The 26,175-nt window shown below is 33.7% G+C and overlaps 2 protein-coding genes, 1 long non-coding RNA gene and 1 pseudogene across 4 annotated transcripts in view; 1 reads left to right on the top strand and 3 right to left on the bottom strand.

The window, feature by feature from the left end:
• Window positions 1–365: 365 nt before the first annotated feature.
• On the bottom strand, window positions 366–2,453 carry LOC137742551 (mitochondrial import inner membrane translocase subunit TIM10-like). Its single transcript, XM_068482453.1, has 6 exons — window positions 2,321–2,453; window positions 2,188–2,238; window positions 1,719–1,771; window positions 1,300–1,338; window positions 1,103–1,172; window positions 366–795 (listed from the first exon to the last, which is right to left on the bottom strand). Exons 2-6 carry the CDS (start codon window positions 2,230–2,232, stop codon window positions 745–747), a joined length of 258 nt encoding a protein of 85 aa, XP_068338554.1. The 5' UTR covers window positions 2,233–2,238; window positions 2,321–2,453; the 3' UTR covers window positions 366–744.
• Window positions 2,454–3,194: 741 nt separating this feature from the next.
• LOC137743142 (uncharacterized) lies at window positions 3,195–5,934 on the bottom strand (annotated as a pseudogene).
• A 12,752-nt stretch (window positions 5,935–18,686) lies between these two features.
• Window positions 18,687–26,110, top strand: LOC137743656 (probable disease resistance protein At4g27220). 2 transcript variants are annotated; one of them, XM_068483588.1, is made up of 5 exons: window positions 18,687–21,443; window positions 21,570–22,331; window positions 22,422–23,026; window positions 24,951–25,001; window positions 25,895–26,110. In XM_068483588.1, exons 1-4 carry the CDS (start codon window positions 18,708–18,710, stop codon window positions 24,964–24,966), a joined length of 4,119 nt encoding a protein of 1,372 aa, XP_068339689.1. In that variant the 5' UTR covers window positions 18,687–18,707; the 3' UTR covers window positions 24,967–25,001; window positions 25,895–26,110. The 2 variants fall into 2 exon arrangements, with proteins under 2 accessions (XP_068339689.1, XP_068339690.1); XM_068483589.1 differs by lacking the exons at window positions 24,951–25,001; window positions 25,895–26,110 and adding an exon at window positions 25,394–25,405.
• LOC137743660 (uncharacterized) overlaps window positions 25,251–26,175 on the bottom strand; it is a 35,323-nt gene continuing 34,398 nt past the window's right edge. The window contains exon 2 of the long non-coding RNA XR_011069513.1: window positions 25,251–25,715. This is a non-coding gene — a long non-coding RNA (uncharacterized lncRNA). The remainder of the gene's footprint in view (window positions 25,716–26,175) is intronic.

Raw genomic sequence — 26,175 nt, 5'->3', positions numbered from 1 at the left:
CTTGGAAGTTGAAAGTCCACAGACATAAAACTGGAACGCAGAGCAATTCCCACGCCATTTGAGTCGTGCTCTGCAGCACCAAAGGGTTATTGGTAACAACCTTTAGGTTGGTCTTGGTGTCTCTCTGTCTATTCAAACCCACAGAAGTCGGTCGTTCGACAAAAATCAAATTACATGTTTGTTTGCTTCCGATGTTATGTTTCGGTAGTCATGATGCACTATTTAGAGCTAGATGGAAACACGGAAAGAAGATTTTCGACAACATTATTTGATTGACTCGATCGTGTATATGAGATGGAAAAAGGGAATCATCAAACAAACAATACCAGTAACCTGAAGTGAACTGAACATTAAACACAAACATGGATGGGAAAAATTGGAACCATAAATAAACTAGAGAAATCTTCACAAGTACTTCTGCTCAACAATGCTGCCAAAAAGGTAGAACCATCCCACCTATTAAAGGTGTAAGCAAACCACCGAACACAGTTGCAATTGTTCAAGAAACGAAAATAATTAAGAAATCTTCACTACGAATGCCCAATTCTGTTATGGACTTGAACATAGGGCGACGTATGTCAAAAACCTGTCCCTTTTGTTTTCTCAGACCACAAAATGGAATCACACTTACGACAAAAAGAAAAGGCATAGCTATGCGAACAATTACAATCTCCGAATTGCCCGAGAACCAGCCAAGCATCTATCCAGGGAAGACCAAGTCGCAAAGCAAACCAGGCATAAATTTTACATAGGAGGCCGACCAGTACCTAGCAGCTGCCCGACTAGATTAGTCACCTGCACACCACAAAATTTTTCAACCAAATACACATAACAGAACAACCTTCATTTGCACATCATAATTGCAGCAGGTAGCGAAAACTGTGAAGTGTAAGAAGTAAATTACGCAAGGCTTAATCAAAGAAACCATTCAGAACACTACAATTGTGATAGATTTAGGGTATAAAACTAAAGTGAGAAATATCAACCGAAAGAGTGAAGAATAAAATATTTAACAGGTGAATGGGTTTATTGATTCTTATAACTTAATCCAAGTAATACCATAGCACTAAATTGATAAGAAGAAGACAGAGTGATATCTTACATGCCAGTATTTTGAGACACATCGATCAATGCAACTGTTTTCACCCATATTTAGCTCAGACTCCTTGTACCTGGATGTATTTAAACAATTCACATTTACTAACTTCATCATTTAAAAAAGGACGTAAAAGTAAAATGCTAAATCCTTCAAAGTGGTCCATAAAATCTTAAAAAGAGAAAAGAAAAGAGTGTTCATACTTCTTCTCAACGCACTTGTTGAAACATGTATGGGTGAGCCTGCATAAATGAACCAAATAAACAAAGAAATGAAAACCGAATAACTCGGAAGCTAAAGTATGACAGATAGAAAATTGCATATACTAAAATAAAAATCCACAACCTAATGAGATGTGGTAGTCTTAAGTGTATAACACAAGGGTGAGAAGTACTCTAGTGCTCACACACTGAAGCCACAAGACTACCAAATAATGTAGCTTTAGAAATATCATTCGTTCTTTTGCGCACAATCATACATACTCATCAGAACAAAGTATGATCTCCAACGGATAGAAGTGACACAGGTGAAAATGAAAATAAATAAACAAATAATAGTGTACGAGAAGGCCCTAAATAATCACTCTAACTAGGAGACGAACTTAATGCCGTCAAATACTTACTTGTTGAACAACTCAACCCTGTATTCCATCTCCTTCTCTGCCATGCCAAAAATCTGCACAGTTGTTTAAAACCAAATTCACGTCTTCCCCAAAACCCACCGGAGATTACTTGAAAAACACCAATTTAGAACAATAATTCAAAACCAAAGAAAAGAAAATCTATCACTCAAGAGTAAAAATTAACCACCTTGTCGCTTCCTACCTCTCAGGAAATACCTGGGTTTCACTTTTACTAACGTCGAAACACCGACATCATTGACCAATTAGACAAATAAGACCCAATTCGATTAAGCCCAAACTCACAGAACACCCAGATTACCAACACCCATTGAACAATCTAACCATGAATTTCCAAAACTATCCCCAAAATCCAATCTTGGGCATGCATTAAATCCAATCTAAAACTTGAATTCGTTTTTGCAGAACAAAAGGTAAAAACTTTGGAACAATGAAGCAAAAGGGTACTTACCTGTTCCTTGTCCAAAACCGTCGGCGCATTGTTGGGGGCAGCCATTAAAACCTGAACAATTCGTAAATTAATTTACAGACTTCTTCGAAACCGAAATAGAATGAAGTAGCAGAGAGGGTTTAAGTAATCTTACTTGGCGGGATGGAATCGAACGCGCTGAGAGTGGTAGCTGTAAATGCAGAGGGGTTTTAGGTGTCCGATTTGAAGCCAAAGCAGGAGAAAATGGAAATCCCACTGAGCTTTATTAGGGTTTTAGGAGTTAGTATAGCGTGAATATGCGATGGACGGTTTTGTTTTGGGGGGGGGGACTTCCAACCCGAAAAGTAGTGGATTATTGCCCTTTCTTTTCTCCTTCTACCACAAGTAGTGGATAATTTCACAAAGGCCCTATATGGTGGGCAGCCGTATGTATTTGTCCCTTTCTTTCTTATTTTTTGGCTTTTTTTATTTCTTTGCTAACTCATATTTCATCAGTCGGCTCAAGTTCAGTTGACTAAAATAGTGTGTTTCTTTTGTTACGGTAGAGTTTGAATATCCGTTCAAATGATTTAGGTTTCTTCGTGTAGACTATTGTTCGATTAAAAGAAAAAATCATTGCTATGATTGCTTACAAGAAATGAATATCATTTTCATTATATGTTTGCTAACAACCAACTAACCAAGGATTTGAGAGGAAAAAGTGAATCCACATTGATTTTGCATATCTAATGCCTTCTCATAAGAAAAAAAAAAAAAAAAAAATCAAGGCTTAAGATTATTAAGGGGGTTGTTTAAACTCGTGGAAATATGTTTTGATGTTTGCCGAATAACAATTGTTTGTTCTCAAACCATTTCAAGTTTTAACAGATGGCTCGTAACTTAAGCGGTTAAAAGTTTTTTCTCGTGCTCTCAAAACTCGGCGTTACCTAGTGAATCATATAATATTCAGTAATGCCATACCATTTGAATGGATCGAAAATTTCAAATTGACGACATTTGTGCCGGTAACCTGTGTATTACAAGGATCATTGAGAAAATACGTACTTTCATTAAGCTTTTCAATCAACGAAGACGCCAATAGCCTTCATTGGCAGTGCTTCACAACTTATAGGTACTACCGTACTAAGGCTAGACGAATATCTTCTCCGAATCTTTCGACACCAGGGAGTCCTTAACCGTACAAATAAGATTTACATGCGCAAAAATATATGCTAGACTACGCACACAACGGAGACTGCAGATGGAAACAAGTTGTCACCCCCATTTATCCAAAAATAATATACTTGTAATAGATATCCATGTAGAACATTATATTACGAAGGGCAGAGAGCGTGTTTGCGGCAAAGTAGGAACAGGTACAGCAATGTAGCAGCACAAGCAAGACGATGATTGGAACTCAACTTACCCCACACATTCACAGAAGCCTTTTCTTTTCCCTGCTGGTGTTCATGAAAGCACTTTGAAGTGAAAAAGCCATGAAATTACGAAGGCAAGGATCATGCAGGCAAGAAGAAAATTCATAATGCGGCAGCCATGCCACATGGTTTGGGTTTCAACCTGGATCAAGGGTGGTTCTGGTACTGATGCGGCTGTGGCAGTACTGCTATTTGCCTCGTTTATCTGGTCACTGGAAATGTTGAATGCAGTTACTCCACAGATCTCGCAGGTTCTGCAAATCAAATAAATAAAATTATGCTTTTTAACAGTAGGATAAAAAAAACATAAGTAGAACATGAATTGAATTGAATCACGTATGCAATCTACTGACGTCTTTACCATTAAACTTCATGCGAAAACAAGACCAAATGGAGGTAAGAAAGCAAAAGACATAGGCAGAAAATAACATGTCAGTCAGACAAGACTAGTATTTGCAACCATAACGCAACATAATGAAGAAACGTACCATGAGGATTTTGAACAAACATAATGACGTGTAACCAACAGCATACAAATATAAAAAATATAAAAGAGAATGCTATACAATCACTATAAGTGATTTCAAAGCCATCAAATCTTCTATTTCTGTTTCTGGAAAAAAGTCATGTTGTCAAGATGTCATTCCATTTGCTTACCATGATGAGTAAAATGAAATTTGAACTAGCTTGCTGTTCTTGCATATCTTCTCCTCATCCTGGTTACCAACCCAGCAAGTCTTCACCAATCCATCTATGATGTATGCATGTCATTGTATTATCTTGTGATGCAGCTTATCTAGATTATATTTCCTGTAGCCTAAGTTTGGATATTTCCTTTGAAGAGGGTATAGCGTGCAAGGTCCTAAGAACTTTACCAAAATTATCATCCTTGGAGTTTAGAAAATTTCCCAAATGTATAAACGAAATAAACTTGTGACGGAACCAAAGAATGCAAATGCTCATCATCGTTTACTAATCCGTATGCATAATTTAAACATTTACATCTTTATTAGAAGCATACAGAAAAGATACATGGCACACAAGATATCTACTTTTCGACATAGGAGCTCAATTCTTGCATACAAACACACTTCCTTTAGCTTGCATTGGACCTCGCACTTTCCACTAATGTAAATGCCACAGAAAGTGTGACTATAAAAACTATAAACCTAGAACGATGGATATCTTTGAGTTCAGATGGATTGTAATTGTGGTGACTACAAGATTGTTCTTTTACTAGATTTTCTCGTATTTCATATGAGCATACGCATTCTACAACATACGTGATCTGCCTAATTCGGCATTCCAGTAAGAAGCAAAATGATAAGAACAATTGTGACAATTGCATGAAAAGAAAGAAGCTAATTAGCAAGTAATCATTCGAATAAGCTGAACTCTCGGAAGCAGGAACCTAAACACCACCAAAATGGTATCTGTTGTAACATGCCCATAGTAAGTTCATAGTTTGAAGTAAAACACATCAAAAGTGAGAGAGCTGACTCCGGGAACCAATTGCATCCATGTGCTTGCACTTCAATGCAGAAACAGAACAAAATATAATCCTAAAGTTTTCGGACCATCATTAAACACTCAAGCAGAACAAACATTCACAATCCAGCAAATGGGTGTTCATAATTTCAAGCAGAAACACCAAAAACCAAAGAAAATAATGAATATTAAACTCAGAAAAATTTTGTACTCACGTATCTCCCTTGATCTTGAACCAAGTCTCAGCGCATTGCTTATGAGCAGCACGCTAATCCCCCTTGCAAGAACACCCCAGGTCAATCGGGACCCCAGAGGCAGGGTCGGTCCCACCACCTCCCTCCAAACCCAGGTGGCAAATCCTGCAATTTCTCTCAACTTTACTCACCTTCTTCACCTCCAAAAGCCCACTCTCCAAATCCACCTCCTCCACTGAACAATCTGACTCACAAGACTTCCTCCGGACATTGCCAGAGTCAGACATCGAGCGCCAGGACTGGTTGTCGTCGGAGTCATCCGAGACCGACGCGCCGCTGCCTCCGGTGGCCGAACGGCGGTGGTGGGTTGCCTCGGGAGCTGACATTCGTGAAACCCAGAAAGAGAAATGGCGTGAAATGGTGAAGTGTTAAAGTTGCAGCACTCGGACATCAAACATGGTGGGGTTATGGAGTAGGTGGAGAAGTTTTTTCTCTATCCTCAATGAAAGTATCAATGTCTCCCTCCTCCCTCCTCCCTCGATCACTGTCTTTATTTGTGAGTCAGTTTCGAGCAATGGCTTTGCTGAACGAGAGAGGGAGAGAGGGAGGAGGTCCGAAGCAAATGCGAATTATGAGAGTGGTGGGGGCAGACTGCTCCGATCAGAGATATATTTGAAGGATCACACACAGACGGAGACAAAACACAAGTAAGACTTGTTTGAGCAATATTATAAAATATAAAAAATAATAATATAATTCCAATCATAATAATCATAAAGAAATTCACAACATGAATTATATATGAGATTAACATAAACAACTAGAGAGAAAGTTCGAAAAATTGACAAACTTGCAGATTATGGCTTACATAAATGTAATGTTCTAAAGACAGAATTTCACCTCTACTCTTGTGTTTGTAGTTCGGTAGGCGTCCGTCTCCCAGGATTCAATGATCTATAATCTGAAGTCAAAACACTTCAATCTTCGAACTCTGGCGAACTTCATATATTTCGTACTCTCAAGACACAACTTGGAGTTTGACTAACAAAGAATAAAAGACATTGAAGAAAACTCTTTTCTTCGATTATTTAGACATGTAGGATGTTTGAGTTTATGTAGAACTCAAGCCACCACTTTTGAAACATTGTGACTGTTGCCTAACGTTCTAACGACCAGACGCAATTCATTAATTTGAATTCAACTATAACACTTGACTCTTATTTTTCATTCATACATAACTTAAATATTATAATATAAAATTTCTAACAAGACTTCAGAAAAACTTTGAGTTAGAGTTAGTAAGTTTGTGTAGGGGTGGTTCGGTATGGGATTTCAAACTGAAAATGAGATTCTGAATCTCAAATCGAAAATTTTTGGGACGAAAAATTGAAAACCAATCTTGAACCGAAATTCCGGTATTCTCAATTTTTGGAATTTCGATATGTTTACGATATTTCAGGATGGATCGGGATTGAATTTTGGATTTCAGGTTTTTAGGCTGAAAATTGAGATTTTTGGGGTGTGGGCCAAAATTTGGGCTATTGGCCTGAAATTTTATTGCCCAATTTCATATAAATTGAAATTTAAGTTTTTTACCTCATATCAATTTGAAATTTCATACAAATTTATTCATACAAAGTCCAATTGACGCTCCAATGTTTCAAACTACTTAATTTCATACTTCTATTTCTAACATAGTTTATTATCAAACTACTTAAATTCAACATTCAATAAAAATACAACCAAAATAAATATATATATATATATATATATATTTTTTTTTTTCGGTTTGGAATTCTCACACCATTGAATATATAGTTTTCACATACTATAGATGTTCTGTATATTACTGTTGACCCTAAAAACTGCCAAGCCTTCATGGCGCATATGCCGAGTAATTAATAAGCTAACTACGTCATTCGATTATGTGCGGGGCGTGCCAACTCTTCGGTCGAGTTCGGCTAGGGAGTAAAATATGTTGATGTGGCGTTGGGCGCGATGCTGACTTCTTAATATTGCGACTGAGGCCGAGGAAGGAACACGTCTCAGCCTTCGGGTTCTAGAGCCTGAAGACAAGGCTGCTAGTTCTGCGAAGTTCAATTTCAAATTCGGCTTTCAATGTGCCGAATGTAGTAACTTGGTAACACTTTACTTCGCTGAGAAGGCTGATGAGATGACCTTTACTAACAAAGACTTGTAAATCCTTATTGACCGTGACTTGGATAAATAACCAGTCGGTCTCGAAGCAGTGCTATCTATCCAAACTGAAGGTGTTCATCAGTCGACTGATTATACGGCTCAAATGTTGTCTATCCAAATTGAAGATATCACCGGTTGCCTTCATATTGATGTCTATCCAAACTGAAGATGTGTTCGCGAGAAGAAAAGGGGAGAGGAAAAAAAATCTCAGGGTTGTTGAAAATTGGACAACACCGTCAATTCTTCCTTGCTCTTCAGGCTCTCCCTTTATTAAGTCTCTCATCTCCCATCTCTCAACTCTCTCTAATGATTACTTATAACTCGTTCAATTTTACATCTATAGTCTATTAATATTTGAAAATTGGAAACGACAAACTACTGGTGGACGAAGTTGGCTTTGAGAATTGGGTTCTTCTCCAAAATTAATATGCCCTTCCTTAATAATAATTTGACAATACATTGAAATAATGAGAAGTTTTTTTTTATTTTTTTTATTTTTATTGAATTGAAATAATGAGGTTAGTCAGAAACTTAATCTAGTTTTAATGGATTAATAAACCTTTGAACCAGTAATTACCTAAAATCTGCACAATTTCTCAGCAGCCATGCAAGGCTGTGAGAGAGAGATAAGCTTGTGATTATTTTTTATGCGAATCATGAGAAAGCTAATGTTTGTTTGCAATGAGTCACATACATAAACACATTCGATTATTCAAAATTTGAATACATTTGTTTCGATTCCATCACTCCTGGAAGAGTTGAAACTGCTTCAGTTTTCCAGGGCAGGTGCTGCAAAAGGAGGTGGTCTTGAAATTGTGGTGAATTTCCACCGCCCCTTGCAATTCCACCATCGCCCATTCCCGACAATCCTTTCCGTAGCTGCACTTCACCCGAATCTGCATTCCTCTTTTACCGTGTGATTGTGGCGTCCTTGAAGTTCAAGCCTTCTAACAATTTACTTTTCCATATATATATATATATATATTATTAATTAAATTTTGAATTATGATATAAAATAAAAATAAGAAATTATACTAATGCAACAATATTTAACACATGGCAAGTTATGAATGGTATGGAACTACCACTTAGCATTGTCTAGTAGCATGTCAAGCCCCACACAAGTTTTTCTCCAAAAAAGAGAGTGATTTTGTGTAATTGTTTTTAAAATAATGACTTGTGCGTAGTTAAGTGGATACTAGTTTTGATTTACGTACGTGCTTTAAAATAATAAAATTTTCAAGTGATAGAATAATTAGAAGACAGCTTTTGTTGTGAAAATTTGGATTTAAACTTTTTAGTAAAATTCTTTAGGTTTCATATTCAAATATAAAAGTTATGTTATTTTTCTGTTACTAGTCATTTTACCCTATATTTTTTTCACGCGATGCCATGCCAAGCCCTTTTCTCACCTGTCCCTCTTCGTCTCTCTATACCTCCATTCCGTCTTCTCTCTCTCCTTTGTCTCACTCTCCATCCGCGAAACAATTTTGTGAGGCTTTAGATTTTAAAGCTCTGATTGGATCAGTTTGAATGAAAAGTTTTAACCAAGCTTCTAAAACTGGAAAATGGATTTCTAGGCAGCAAAGGCAAGAGCCTTGCCTTAATATAAAAATACATGTTAAATGTATATTCATAAATAATATTGCTGTTAATATAAAAATACATGTTAAATGTACTTATAACGGTATTTAATAATTAGAAAAAAGAAAATTATGATAAATTTATTTTTAATTTTTAAGTTGTTAAAAAAATAGGTAGACGGATAAAAAAAAAAGTAAACAGGTACACGGTTATGGGTAAATGGGTATGGTTATTGGTATGGGTATATCCGTTTATGTAAATACCCAACAGGTAAACGGTTATGCGGGTAAAAATTTAAACGGTTATGAGTAATAACCGCGGTTACCCATCCGCGATAACTGTTGCCCATAGCTAGGCAAGACCCATGGCGTACAATTGAATTGAGATTTGAAAGAAATGGCTTTGAGATTTGTTAGTTTGGGATTTTCCTTTGGCGGTGGAAAATAGTTGTAGAGAGGGAGGGTGAAAAGGGACGATGAACAGAATAAAGGAAAGAAATGCAATTTTTAACTCACATGTAAGGGTACGTTCATGCTATTAACAGAGGGATAACGCATAATTTCACAAGTAAAAGAAGTTGTCATTGCATGATAGTGTGAGTTCGAATTCTGTTGATGGCTAATCTAACAAAATCTATCGTTTGCAAAAAAAAAAAATATATATATATATATATATATATATTTCCTTACTCATATTTCTTAGAAACATTTTTTTTTTTTTTTGGTCAAGGGTATGGAATATTCAATAAAAGAAGTTCAAACAGATGAATTACATCTTACATAGCCTTAAAGAGTACCTACAGAAAAGAAGAGACCACTTATGCAAACAACTCATGAGTAATTGTTCTTCACTACAGAAAGAAAAGACCATAGTTTTTGCTTGTTACCGCTACCTTCTATAACCCTTGGCCCCATTTTGTCAACAAAATTGTAACAATGGTCCCTCAATGTTAACCCAATTAGAGCGTTGGTCCCTCAACTAAAAACGCGTGACCATTAGTCCTTTAACTCATTAAAATGTACAACAATGGTTTTTTTTCATCTACTCCGTCAGAACTTCCTTCAAAATCAGTCATAGTTAAATGACCATTGTAACAATTAGGTTAATGTTGAAGAACCATTGCTCTAATTGGATTAAAATTGAGGGACCATTGCTCCAATCGGGTTAGAGTTAAGGGATCATTGCAATAATTTTCTCATTTGATTTTTCTTATTTACCTTTTGATTCAGCCTCACGTGCATGACCTGTGTCTTATTTTGACGTAAGTTCTGACAAAGTGGACGAAAATGGTCACAACTGCACATTTTGATGAGTTAAGTGACCGATGATCACATAGTTTTAGTTAAGGAACTATTATTCCAATTCAATTAAAGTTGAGGGATTATTGTTACAAATTCCTCTTTATGCTATTTACAATATTATCGCTAAGCTTCTTGCCAATCGGATCAAGGATGTCCTTCCCTCTATCGTGAGCAACTCTTAATTTGCTTTCTTCGCTGGCAGGCGAATTGGAGACGATATTATGCTTTTGAAGGAGTTTCTGAAAAATTACCATAGAAATAATGGTCTTCCTAGATGTGCCTTGCAGGTGGACATTCTGATAGCTTATGATACCTTGTTGGAAAATGGGTTACTAGGATTAGGCTGGTTCATTGTTCGATTCCATTTATTGTAATAGGAAGAAAAAAAAAATTCATAAAAAACGTTTTTAGTAATTTTAAAAACATTTTCAAACGAATTCGTACAAAATTTATATGTCATGACTAATAGTAAGCCTAATATTATTCAAAATAGATTACCAATTCTAATTGTGACATTTGTACTATGAAATAATGTGACCCCACTAAGAGGATGGCGTCCTTTGAGAATTTGGGGTTGGGAAGCAATGCATCCAATTTTCTTTCACTTTATCCTTTTTCTTGTTAAAGAGAATACCAAATGGTTCGTGAGCAAAGCATCCAAATCTTTTTCACTTTTTTATTGTTAAAGAGAATCCAATTAAAATGGGTTCGGAAGCAAAGCATCCCATTCTCTCACTTTGTCCTTTTAGTGTTAAAAGAGAATAAAAATACCTTACTTTAGAATCACCTCCTCTTGAGGTAATGCTCGTTAAATATTTTTTTTTTTTGTTTCTCTATTTATATTGTTGGAAAACTCTTATTAACCCTTCCCCATTCAAGTTATCTGCTCATATATTTGCATTGCTGAGGTAACATAATCTGTCCTTCTTGATACCGTTCAATATTCATATTTTCTAGGAAATTCGTGAGTACCAATGCGAGTACCAGACACATGAGTTGTTACTGAATAAGGCATAGATTTCAGAACTTTTATTATGTTGGACAGTTGCATTGGATTGATTTACAATACAGGTACATATATATATATATATATATATATATATGCATCTTGGAAATTCTTTCTTTTCAATATTTGTTGTGTTAAGTGTTCATTTTTACCCCTGTGTGACCAAGAAACAAAAATGATGGTTTTACTTTATATTTCTAGCAAATCCGTGAAGCACCAGGTTCCAGTACATATTGTTGTTGAACAAGGCATAGATTTCAGAATTTCATTTTTTTTCTCTACCAGACAGTTGCATTGGGTTAATTTACAATACAGGTATGTATGTGCTTCTTAGAAACTCCATTTCTTTTGAATATTTGTTGTTTAGGTGTTTGTCACTATATGTTATTGTGTTTTGATGTCCATCGACGTCAACTGAAATTGAGCTAACTCCCCCTTATAATCAAATATTTAATTTTCTCATCGCAATACAAAAAGTTTGAAATCGCGTTTGCTATGTGGTGGTGGAATGTAAATTATTTAAAATTTGCATACTATAAAATAATAATGAGTAAATAAATATACACATGCACTGAAACCATCACATATAACTTTACCACCTTAAAATTCAATTTTCTTTAACTAAAACTCATCACAGTATATTTTCTTAACAAAAACTCAATGACTTAACATATATATTTTATTGCTTCTCCTGCCTATATTGTTAGAAAGCTCTTATTAACTCTTCCACATTGAAGTTATCTACTCATATATTTGCATTGATGTGCATAATCTGCCCTCCTTGTGCATGCTAGCATTCAACATTCAAATTTTCTAGCAAATTCGTGAAGCACCACTATCAGTACCAGACTTATGATTTGTTGCTGAACAAAGGCATATATTTCATAATTTTACTTTTACTCTGCCGCACAGTTGCATTGCGTTGATTTACGATACAGGTACGTACGTACTTCTTAAAAACTCTATTTCTTTCCAATATTTGTTGTTTTAGGTGTTTGTTTTTACCTTGCCTGATCAAAAAAAACAAAAGTTGTGAGTTTTACATTCTAGTGCCTGCCGAATATTGTATTTCAGCTGAGCTCCAACACTGTAACTAGGCTCCAGCTCAACAATTTTATTGATTAGGTTTGACTTCACACGGTTTTGTACTTTTAGATGCCTAAAATACCCTTATGACAGCTTAAAAACAAATGTTAATATCATGATTTCATTGCATATTAATAATAAAAGGATATGATGCTAGGGTTTTCATTTGTTTTATTTTTTTCCTTTTTAAATGCCTTAGTTGCTTTTCAAATTTGCATAAATTAGGATTTTTTGTGGTTTAGATTTTCCGTTTTCAAAATATGTGAGCATTAGTTACCAACAAAATATAAGAATGTAATTTTTTTTTTTCAAAATTATTTAATTGTATCCTATATAAATATAGGTAAATTATTTTACTACATATATATATATATATATATATATATATAATAACAATAAAATGTGCTTAATGTATGTAATAATAAATGCAAAATAATTACCTACAACATAAAGGATGTGATTTGGTTCAAGATTTATTTTACCTATATTTCACATATGGGTATAGGTAAATTATTTTATGTAGATTAAAGTACCTACTTAAAGATAAAAAATGTGATTTGGTTCAAGATTTAATTTACAATTATTTCACATATATAGCTATATACAAGTAAGGGGAATTTTGAACCAGGTGCAACATCCCTAGCATTTAGACTTTTTATTAAACTACTTTCTACAATTTTGGTGCCATTTTTTCTAAAATGTCCTCTTTCCAAAATTCAAAATTACATGAAGTGCCATTAATCCACCAATTTATTCAAAAAATAATATTTAAAGCTCCTAAATCTAGCCATCTATAAACCAAATCCAAAACAAAGAGACATATTATTAAGTTATCAATCAATGATATGTACCCAAAAAATTAAAATTAAATGTACCAAAACTAAAATCAAATATACCGTAAACTAGAATTAAACGTACCAACACTAAAACTAAACGTGCCAATCAACGATATATACAAAACTAAACGTACCAAAAATTAAAACTAAACGAACCAATCGATAATATGAACAAAATCAAGTATGAAAACAAATAATAAACGTATCAATAATGTATACAAAATAATTCTCTCAATAAAATGTAGACATAATAATTTAAAATTTTAATTATCCACCATTTTCGTTATCTTGAAGTTAAAATTATATTTTAATTTTAGGAGAAAAATTATTTTTTTTTATGAACAAATTATAACAAAGAGATAATTTGATAAATATTTTGAACGAAAAACCAAGATTATCTCCTGAAAAATGGCTCAACTAATTAAAGGACAAATTAAGAGATATGAAATTTGCCACTTAGTACTACAGTCCAGTGACATTCCTCTTCACTTGTAAGTGAGAAGTCTTAGGTTCAATTCTCACCAAAGGTGAATTTGAATCACATTATTGCTAGCCTATTGTAAGGCTAAACCCACTCCCTTCTCTCCCTTTAGTATAAATAATATCGTTTTTTCAAAAAAAAAAAAAATTGAAATTTTAATTTCAAAAATTACAGTAATAATTTTTAATTTGATAAATAGAGAAATATTGATGTGACCTAATGTACATAAGTTCTTTGATCAAAATCCTAAAAGGCACATATGTTATATAAAAAATAAACAAAAAATCTTTAAATTTTAAGCGTTTAAATCTAATTAAGTTATATTCAAATGCTAAGCACACGTGGGACTTTGTAGCAAGGCTTCATATCTTTACGGGTTTGAGCTAAGTGATGCTTAAGCCCTAAGGTATGAGTAATAGAGGAAAACTAACAAAGATCAACACAAAACTCAAACAAAAGATAAAGACAGAGAAAAAATTGAAAAAATAAAATAAAATTTGATAAGTTATCTCGCTGGGCTGAAAAACTGTCAAAAACAGTGGGTGACAGAGAAAGGAGGCTTGAAATCTGAAACGAACCATGAGAGCTGCTGGAAAAAAAATTGAAAAAAAAAACCTGGAGGAGGTGTGGGGCCTATGATAACGGGATGAGGATGAATGAAAAAACAATAAAACAAAAAAACATAAAGAAATTAAAAAACTAAAAAAACCTCAATATATCACGTTGCTTATCATATCATGTAAGTATCATACAATATTGGGGACATTGTAATATTATAGAATATCTTGCAAAACAGCCTTCGCGATACAATATATATATATCACGCAATCTCGCTCAATATTGAATACTTTTGTAATAATATAATACTAAAGAATTGAAGTAAAAATACATGTAATAGTTCATTTGCCACATAAGTTTATACTTGTCATGGATATTGTTTGGTAGATCTTGGTGACTGGTTTCTAACGATACTAGCTAATTGTTCATCAAGTGTGAAAATTTTCATAGTGAAAGAGGTCCTAATTTCAAATCCTAACTCTTCCCTTGATAAAATAAGAATGAAAATAAAATACAACTTAGATTTAAACAGGACAAAAATATCTGATTGTGAATGCTGTGTTGGGGCATTGCTTCTTTGGTTTTAGGCATTTGAGCACCTTCTTGAATGTATAATAAAACTAAAATGTGCTTAATGTATGTAATAATAAATGCAAAACCATTTACCTTGAACAGAAAGGATGTAATTTAGTTTACCTATATTTCACAGGTAGATATAGGTAAATTATTTTACTTAGATTAAAGTACCTACTTGAAGATAAAGAACATGATTTGGTTCAAGGTTTAATTTACCTATATTTCACATATATAGAAACTATCCTTTTACCACACGCTAGCGCGTTTGGCAATTTGCACTTTCAGATGTTATTTTTATTTGTAATTTTATTATTATTTTTGTTTAAATATTTTTTATATTTTTATTTTTAAAAATTAAAAGAAAAAACTACCCACTACATGTGTAGTTTTATTTTGTTAACCTGGATTTTATTTTTACGAAGATTATCATTATATAATAATAAAAAGGAGAATATATACATATATATATATATAGATATATGTATATTGTTTCAATTGTAGCCTATAAAACTAACATGCTTGCCAAAATAAGGAAAGAAACTAGATGAAATTTAGGATTTCATCATTACTGTAGGTATTGGTAAAGTTTGTTGATATAATTAAGATGTTTTGGCATAGGATGTAAATAGTTTGTAATAAGAGGTTATTTTCTTTGTCTACATGTCAATGGATTCAGATTTCGTTTACAAGAGTTAATATCGAAACAGACAATTTCAAATGCCCTCAAACAGAAGTCGCTAAGCAAGAAGCCGCTAAGCAAGTAAAGGACAACGGGACAAAACAACCTTCCACCTGGCCTCTGTACCAGTACTGGAGTTGCTTGCTACTTTCAATCAGAAAAGGTGTGTTTCAATTTGATATTTAAATATAGGTGGATTTTTGTTTAAAAAATAGAATTACAGGAGTCTATTTATAAAGAATCCTATGTATCAACAACAATTTCAAATACTTCAAGTTCAGAAACACAATAAACAAATACAAATTTAAATATTTTACACAGTGATGATCTTATTTTAAAAGATAATTTTGATCTAGGTAGTTGATTTTTGAATTTGATAGACCTAGCATTCCTAGCTTTTAGACTTTTTATTAAACTACTTTCTACAATTTTGGTGGCACGTTTATTAAAATGTCCTTTTTAAAAAAATTCAAAATTACATGAACTATCATTAATCCACCAATTTATTCCAGAAACAACACCCAAAGCTCCTAAATCTAGCCTTCTTTAAACCAAAATTATTATTATTATTATTATTATTATTATTACTCCAAAATAAAGAGACATAATTATTAAGTTATCCATCAATGATATGTACCAAAAATTAAATTAAGCGTACCAAAAACTAAAATCAAACGTACCATTAACTAAAATAAATTGTACCAAATACTAAAACTAAACATAACAATCAATGATATGTACACACCTAAATGTTCCAAAAATTAAAACTACACATACCAGTAGATAATATGAACAAAATTAAGTATGAAAACCAATAATAAACCTACCAATAATGTATACAAAATAGTTCTCTCAATAAAATGTATACAGAATAATTTAAAAAAAAATATAAACATCCACTATTTTTGTTATCTTGAAGGTAAAATTATATTTAAAGTTTAGGAGAAAAAATATTTTGTGCGGAAAAATTATAAAAAAAGAGATAATTGGATAAATATTTTGAATAAAAAAACCAAGATTATCTCAAAAAAAAAAAAAAAAAAAATCGCTTAACTAATTGAAGCCCAAATTAACAAACCAATATACAAAATTTTAATTTTGAAGATCACAATAATAATTTTTAATTTGATAAATGGAGAGATGCATGATGCGGTCTAATGCACGTAAGTGCTTTAATCAAAATCCTACAAGGCACAGATACTTGATACCCAAAAAAAAGAAGGGAAAATTAGAATTCTCTACAGTTTTTCTATATTATTTAGATTAAGGGTGGTGCTATCTACACATTCATTTTTACCTCTCACACACCCTTCTCAATTTCGGGCCGTTGGATAGAATGAATTGAAGAAGATTAATGAACAAAAATTTAACAAGGGTGTGTGAGAGATAAAATGGGGTGTATGAATAGCACTACCCTAGATTAAACATCTGTGCCTTTTTAAAATTTGATTAAAGTACTTTGACCAATAGTCACCTCTATTTTTTAAAATTAAAATAATTTTTGAATTTATCATTTTTTCTGCATGATGCACTTTTCCTTATTTAGTGGAGATATTATTAATTAAACTATATTTTCTCTTCTTCCAAATATGTTTTTTCAATCACTTTTTTTTGTTTTTTGTTATGCAAACATTTAATATTATTTATTTTTGTAAATGGTTTTTTTTTTTTTTTCGTTTTCAAATAGTTGGTGATCAATATAAAAGTAATTTTTTCAATTTTTTTTGTGAAATTATATATATATATATATATATATTTTTTTTTTTTTAAGTATAGTTGTTGACGAATTATTATTATGTACAATACATTACATATATATTCTTTGCAAGTACGTTTGAATTTACAAAAATTATTAATTGGTACGTTTATTTGCAATTTTGGTACGTTTGATTTGATACATATTGTTAATATTGGTACAATATTTTTATTTTGGTACGTTTTATTTTGTACACACTGTGTATTGGTACTTTTATATTATTCTCAAGCCTATTTTCTCTTAACATACTAAAAGAAAAACTTATTTCGGTACGTTTGATTTTGGAGGATTTATAAATATTTTAAAATATTTTGGAAAAAAAAAATATCTCAAATCATAAATAATTATTGCTAAATTGTAGCATTATTGTGAAAATAATTTTGAATCTAACCAATTTTTTTTTTTGACAATTATCTCTAACGGAGGAGAGTGTAATCAAAATGTTAGATTATAGGAATTTTTTTACAATACAATGTGCATATAGCGCCAAAATAATGACAAAAAGAAAGTTTAATCAAATCACTAAAAGACATAGATGTTTGATCTAGAAAATTCAAAACTGAGGAGACTATATCAAAAGATCCCTAAAAAAAAAAAAAAAAAAAAAAATCCTAAAAGGCACATATGTTTGATTAAAAAATAAAATAAAAAAAATAAAACCCTTAAATTTTAGGCGTTTAATTCTAACTAAGCCTATATTGTCAAAAACAGTGGGCGATGGAGGAAGGAGGCTTGAAATTTGAAACGAACAATGAGGGCTGCTAAAAAATCCCGAGGAGGTGTGAGGTCTACGGTAACGCCATGAGGAATGAAAAAACAATAGAACAAAAAAAATATAAAGCAATAAAAGTTAAAATAACGCTATGATATATCAAATTACTTATCATATCATGATATCTTAAAATATTGGGGATATCATGATATTATAGGATATCTCGCAAAACAGTTTTTGCGATGCGATATATCACGCTAAAGTACGCAATCTCGCACAATATTTAATACTTCTATAATAATATGGTACTAAATAACAGAAGTAAACATACATGTAATAGTTCATTTGTCACATAAGTCTATGCATGTCCTGGATATTTCTTTTATAAATCTTTGTAACTCGTTTCGAATGATACTAGCTAATTGTTCGTCAAGTGTGAAATTTTTTTAAGTAGTGAAAGAGGTTCTAAATTCGAATCTCAGCTGCTCCTTTAATAAAATAAAAATAAAAATAAAATACAACTTAGATTTAAACAGGACAAAAATATATGATTATTAATGTTGTGTTGGGGTGCTTCTTTGGTTTAGGCATTAGAGAACTGAGCGCGAGACATACAAAAGACACCAGCAAAGAGGATCACTCCAGCCATAGTCTTTGATTTCAGAAGGAAATGGAAATTATAATTGCAATTGCCTCAAAAATTGGAGAATGCTTGGTCACACCAATAGGAACAGAGTTTGGTTATTTGATTCATTACCATTCCAACCTTGAAAGTCTTAGGGGTGAGATAAAAAAGCTTTTTGACAAGAGAGATGGAGTGCAGGGATTGGTAGATGCTGCCAAAAGGAACGGTGAAATCATCAAACCTGATGTTCAGAGTTGGCTAAAGAATGTGAACGACAACCTGGTCAAAAAAGTGTTGCAGTTTGAGGATGAAATTAACAAGAAAAGGCGATGTGTGTATCGATGGAGCTTGAGTCGGAGAGCCTATAAGATTACACAACATGTTCTTCAGCTCCAAAACAAAGGAAGATTTGAAAATGTTGCCCATCCTGAACCTCCACCAGAGATATGGTCAACATTCAAGAAAGGTTTTAAGGATTTTAAGTCCAGAATGGCAAACATGAATGAGGTGATAGAGGGTTTGAAGAAGGAAGAAGTACGAATGATCGGGATTTGTGGAATGGGGGGTGTGCGTAAAACCACAATGGTGAAAGAAATCATCGTAAGATTGGCAAACCTAGACTTGTTTGATAAAATTGTAATGGCAACTGTGTCTCAAAGTCCAAGTATTAGGATGATCCAGTCGGAAATTGCGGACAAAATACGTTTGAAATTTGAGGGGGAATCCGAGCCCGGAAGAGCACTAGAGCTGCATGACGAACTCATGAAAATAAAGAGGATCCTGATTGTATTAGATGATGTCTGGACAGAGCCTAATTTTGAGGATATTGGACTCCCTTCTGGAGATGCGCATAAAGGGTGCAAAGTTTTGTTGACATCACGAGATTCGGACGTTTGCAACAGGATGGGAAGTCAACCAATTATTGCAGTCCCGACTTTAACAACAGAAGAATCACGGGAGCTCTTTCGAGAAATGGTGGGTGCATCCTTCGATGATCCTGATTTACGTTCCATTGCAAAAAAGGTTGTGAATGAATGTGGAGGTTTACCTATTGCAATTGTAACTGTTGGAAAAGCCTTAGAAAAGAAAAACAAGCGTGAATGGGATGATGCCCTTAATCAGCAGCGAAATTCTACCCCAGTGAACATCCCTGGAGTGAATGACAAAGTTTATTCTAGCATAAAATGGAGTTATGATATATTGGAGAGTGATGAAGCCAGGTCATGTCTTTTACTTTGTTGTTTATTTCCAGAAGATTATGATATTCCAATTGAGTATTTGGTTCGATATGGGTGGGGTCGAAGATATTTTAGCAACTGCTCTACTTTGGAAGATACAAGAAATAGAGTGCAATCGTTGGTTGCCCAACTACAAAGAAGGTTTTTGTTGATAGATAGTGACGTGAGTGAGGCTACGAAAATGCATGATGTAGTTCGCGATGTTGCCATATCAATTGCTTCAAGAGATTCACATGGATTTTTGATAAGAAGTCATGCTGAAAATAAAGGGTGGTCAAATTTATCTACATATGACCATTACACTACAATCTCACTTGTTGGCGAATTGGAGATTCCAGTTGGTTTGAAATGCCCAAAACTTGAGCTTCTACAGATGATGAAAGGCCGTTTTCCAGAAGGTAGCATGGACATCATTTGTGATGCGATGAAAGAACTGAACGTTTTAGCTTTGGTGGAAATGGAAGTCCTAGGCTCATCAAGATCACTAGGACTACTGAAGAACCTGCGGACCTTGTGCCTAGATGGGTCTGACTTTGATGGCATGTCTACTGATGTTATTGGGAGTTTGGAGAATTTAGAAATCCTCAGCTTTCGGGATTGTTTTTACATGTGTGAGTTGCCGAGGGAAATTGGACGACTTAAACAGTTGAGGTTGTTAGATACGACAAACTGCGGGAACCTTGAGGTGATTCCACATGGTATCTTCTCCAGCTTATGTAGACTCGAAGAGTTGTATATGATGGGTAGCTTTGATAAATGGGACCTTGGAACAGGAAGAGAAGATAAGAGGATGGCAAGCATTTCTGAGGTGATGTCTCTGTCTCATCATTTGAAGGTTCTATCCATACAGATACCCAGTGTCATCCACTTGTTGCCAAAAGACATAGTCTTGAAAAGCCCAACAATAAAATTCCGTATATGCTTGGGAACTGGGGCAGAGGGATCTTGTGAGATGATCGATAGACGTGCTGAAAGTGATGCAAGGAAGTTGATGATGATGACAACTTATGCGTTCGAAAATTGTTTGGTGATTGTTGAAAGTGATGCAAGGGAGTTGATGGAGAGTCAAGCAGTTGGACTTATGTTGAAAAAATCTAAAAAATTGGCTTTGGGCAATGTTAAGAATTTCTCTGCCCTCACTGAATTAGACGAAGAGGGATTTCAAGATCTGAAAGTTTTGTATCTTGATCATTGTCCAAATATCGAGTATCTTGTAAATGGAACAAGTGCACTCTTTCCTCGCATACAATCAGCTAGTCAGCTTCCGAATAGTTTTTTGACCAACCTAAGATTCCTTCGATTGTCAGATTGTGGTGTTTTAAAGTATGCCTTTTCACTATCAGTAGTGAGAAACTTGGTACAACTCGAGGAATTAAATATTGGTGGATGTGATCAAATGGAAGAAATTGTGTCGAAGCAGGGGAGGGAACTCGATGAGGAAGCCGATATGATATCTTTTCATAAATTAACCAATTTGAATCTCTTGCGTCTACAGAATTTGGTTGGTTTCTTCCAAGCTAACAAGATATACTCCAACCAAGAGGTATGTCCCACTCTCCAATCTCTATGATATGAGGAGGCAGCCGATATGTGGAAATTTGAAATTCTTACGAAATGCTTAAGTTGGTGCATAATTTTTCTTTAACTGATAATGATTTTTCTTTTTCAGGAAACAACGCCAAGGGTTGAGCATCAATCTGCAGGAATATTTGAAAAAGCAATATTTCCATCAAAGTGCATTTCATGGTTTCCAAGTTTAGAAGAGGTAGTATTGTTTTATATGAAGTTTGAAGGCGTGCTATTTGATCTGAAAATCCATATAGTTATGGATGGGCAAACAGTTCCAACATGTCCCCAGTTACGTAAGTTGAAGATATGCTATTGTTCGTTTACACAATTGTGGAAAAACATTCCGTCTGGATTTCAGGGCTTCCAAAATTTGAGATATTTGGAATTGAGACGTTGTTATGGTCTAGAATATGTGTTCTCGCATTTAATTGCCCGAGAACTTTTGAATCTTGAAAAGGTAAAGATATCAGAATGTTGGGACATGGAAACTATAGTCAGAATCCCAGAGGAAAATGAAGAAGAGGCGACAAAATACATGATTTTGTTTCCGAAACTGAATAGATTTGAACTAAAATGCCTGCCTCGTCTCACAAGTCTTTGTCCAGAGGGATCTACATTTCAATGGTCATCCACAAAAAATATGCACGTGTACGGATGTGAAAAATTGAAGACATTGGGTGCTGTAATTCCAAAAAGAAAGAAGTTGGAGAATAAGTCTGAGAAGGATTCAACAAGTCATGATTTCAGCACTCCTCCAACACGTTCATCAAATTGGTGCCCTGATGGATGTGGATGCATACCATATTCAAGACCAAACGCCCAACGCCCCATTGAAATATTGCCACGTCCAATTAATCAGGAGGTAAGCTTTTAAATCAGGTTCAATTAACCTCTATAATTACAACTTTTAATTAGTATTGTATCATCTTGTTGATCGTGTTTAATTTTCTAGGTTACACCAACTAATCTGGAGGACTCAAATGATGATGATAATCTCGAAAATCTTTTTGTAATTGACTGTAATTCAATGGAAGTGATTTTCCAACTCAAGGGACCGGAGCATGAAGAAAGTAGTCACTCCGTTGAAGCATTCAAAAAATTGAGGTACTTGGGGTTACATACGTTGCCAAGTTTAACGTGTGTTTGGGAGACGGGTACTTCACAACCGATGTTCACAGGAAGCAGCTTCGGAAACTTGAAATCGCTGGAGGTCGATTGGTGCAACCGGTTGAAATACTTGTTTTCTTCGTCCATAGTCAAACTTCTTGCGAGTGTAGAGGACATAAAAGTTGGGAAGTGTGAGCAGATGGAAGAAATCGTTGCCGCAGAAGAAGAAACAGCTGAAATAATTACATTACCTAAATTGAAGTCCATCAAGCTTGAAAGTCTGCCAAAACTCAAGTATTTTTGTGGTGAAGCTTATACTTTGAAGTTGCCGTCTTTGGAGTTATTGGAGGTTATTAATGTGCAAGACTTAAGGCCATTTGATTCTAAGCTTGTTGACACGCATAATCCCCGATTGCAAGTAAAACCCGCATTTCGACAGGAATGGACAAGGTATGCTTTAGATTAATGTTTCTAATTTGCAATCACTTTTGTGTCCACCTGGAAGACCGCATCATCAATATACAACCACTGATATGCTTTACTTTAAAGTTTGTAATTTTCAATCACTTATGTGTGTGTATTTAAAGATGATTTTTTTTTTTTTTTTTAACATCTCACTTTTAAATCTTGATGTATACGTGGAATTTCTAAAGTTTTTACAGAAGACTATATAATAGCATACATATATTAATGTATATGTGTGTGTGTGTGTATGCGAGTATGTGCACACTAAAGTGTATTTAAATATATATATATATATATATATTTTAGAAAAGTCAAATATATATATATATATATATATATATATATTTAGATTAATGTTTCTAATTTGCAATCACTTTTGTGTCCACCTGGAATACCGCATCATCAATATACAACCACTGATATGCTTTACTTTAAAGTTTGTAATTTTCAATCACTTATGTGTGCGTATTTAAAGATGATTTTTTTTTTTTTTTTTAACATCTCACTTTTAAATCTTGATGTATACGTGGAATTTCTAAAGTTTTTACAGAAGACTATATAATAGCATACATATATTAATGTATATGTGTGTGTGCGTATGCGAGTATGTGCACACTAAAGTGTATTTAAATATATATATATATATATTTTAGAAAAGTCAAATATATATATATATATATATATATTTAGATTAATGTTTCTAATTTGCAATCACTTTTGTGTCCACCTGGAATACCGCATCATCAATATACAACCACTGATATGCTTTACTTTAAAGTTTGTAATTTTCAATCACTTATGTGTGCGTATTTAAAGATGATTTTTTTTTTTTTTTTTTTTTTAACATCTCACTTTTAAATCTTGATGTATACGTGGAATTTCTAAAGTTTTTACAGAAGACTATATAATAGCATACATATATTAATGTATATGTGTGTGTGTGTGTGTATGCGAGTATGTGCACACTAAAGTGTATTTAAATATATATATATATATATATATATATTTTAGAAAAGTCAAATATATCTCAAGAAAACATCGTCTTTTATTTCTAATACAGTAAGGATGAAGAGGATGAAGATGACGAAATATGGTCAACATTCAAGAAAGGTTTTAAGGATTTTAAGTCCAGAATGGCAAACATGAATGAGGTGATGGAGGGTTTGAAGAGGGAAGAAGTACGAATGATCGGGATTTGTGGAATGGGGGGTGTGGGTAAAACCACAATGGTGAAAGAAATCATCACAAGATCGGCAAAACTGAACCTGTTTGATAAAATTGTAATGGCAACTGTGTCTCAAAGTCCAAGTATTAGGACGATCCAGTTGAAAATTGCAGGCCTAATAGGTTTGGAATTTGAGGGGGAATCCGAATCCGGAAGAGCACGAATGCTACATGCGAGACTCGTGAAAATAAAGAGGATCCTGATTGTATTAGATGATGTCTGGGCAGAGCCTAATTTTGAGCGTATAGGACTCCCTTGTGGTGATGCTCATAAAGGGTGCAAAGTTTTGTTGACATCACGAGATTCGGACGTTTGCAACAGGATGGGAAGTCAACCAATTATTGCAGTCCCGACTTTAACAACAGAAGAATCATGGGAGCTCTTCAGAGAAATGGTAGGCGAATCCTTCGATGATCCTGATTTACGTTCCGTTGCAAAAGAGGTTGTGAATGAATGTGGAGGTTTACCTATTGCAATTGTAACGGTTGGAAAAGCCCTAGAAAAGAAAAGCAAGCCTGAATGGGATGATGCCCTTAATCAGTTGCGAATGAAAAAGTAATTTTATTTTATTTTAGTCAAATACCATATATATGTGCATATGTTCACATAAATTGTATTTAAGTAATTTTATTTTTTAAAACTCAATTCTATCTCAAGAAAACATGTCTTTTATTTCTAAAACAGGAAGGATGACGAATGAAGATGACTAACACAATTGATTGATCAAGCACAAAGGTTAGCATGTTTCCATCTCCAACTTCTTCTAGGTTTAGTAAAAACCGATGAAATTATCTATAAAGTACTCAAAAAATTATTCTACCATGTTTTAAAGAATATATACATACATGGATGGTACTTTAAAAATTGAACAATAAGGATCGTCGAACCACATTCTGCTACCTAATTCATTTTTTTTGAGGTACCCAATGCAATTCCATCTATAATATGCACTCTAAAAGTACTAACCTTGAGAAGCCATTGATATGAACAAGATTGAACCATGATCAGCAACGAACAAGCAAAGATCTTCCTCTCTCTCTCTACACCCCTTATGCACTCCTATATGGGGTAGTGTTTTGTGCTAGAATAATGTGTATAAAAGTGGGACCTAAGCCTTATATTTATAGGTGAGAGTATTAGGCTACTTGCCCATAAAGAAAACCCTAATACAGATCTTAAGCACCTCTAAAATCCATGACCTAATAGGATAGATATTCCCAATAATTATTGCTATACTTCACCATAAGTAATCCGGAATAATCAAATATTACTTCCTTTCTTTTATCCTTAATCTATTAGGACTCCTAAATAGATGTAAGCCCAATAAAAGTCTTACACCCAATAGCAGTTAAGATGGAAGAAGCTTTTCGGATTGACAACTGCCTCAAGAAACCTTTATCAGATTCCACAATACTATTGGAATAACCTTTTTCTGTTGGCATGTCTCACCTACAACAAGCATAACCGTTTTGAGAAACACATATACAATAAACACAACCGTAGTGCTAAGTGACTTGAAAATTAATTTAGTCCTTAAACCGCTATTTTCTGAAACACATATACAATAAGCATTACCATTTCAACTTATTCCAATTTCAGTGATTTCTAATATTCTCCAATGCATGCAGGACAAGAGTTTACAGAACGTTGTGGCTTCAGCAATTCGTTTACCATATCATATGTACAAGCCAATAAAAGGTCATTTGTTGCACCAGAATTTCATTCCAAAAATACTATTTATGTTGCTTATTTTATGTATTATAAATTTCGATTGTGATTATTACTGTTTGTTTCTAAATTGGTGTTTGCTTATTTGTTATGATAATTTGGAAAAGTTGTCTCTAGCTACCAATATTTGCATTTCAATTTATAATGCTAAAAGTTCTGTAATACCATACACATATAAGAT

This window comes from Pyrus communis, chromosome 8 (assembly GCF_963583255.1).
Source record: "Pyrus communis chromosome 8, drPyrComm1.1, whole genome shotgun sequence".
NCBI classification, from domain to species: domain Eukaryota; kingdom Viridiplantae; phylum Streptophyta; class Magnoliopsida; order Rosales; family Rosaceae; genus Pyrus; species Pyrus communis.
Note: the sequence above shows the minus strand (reverse complement) of the source record. Positions and strands in the feature narration are given on the sequence as shown.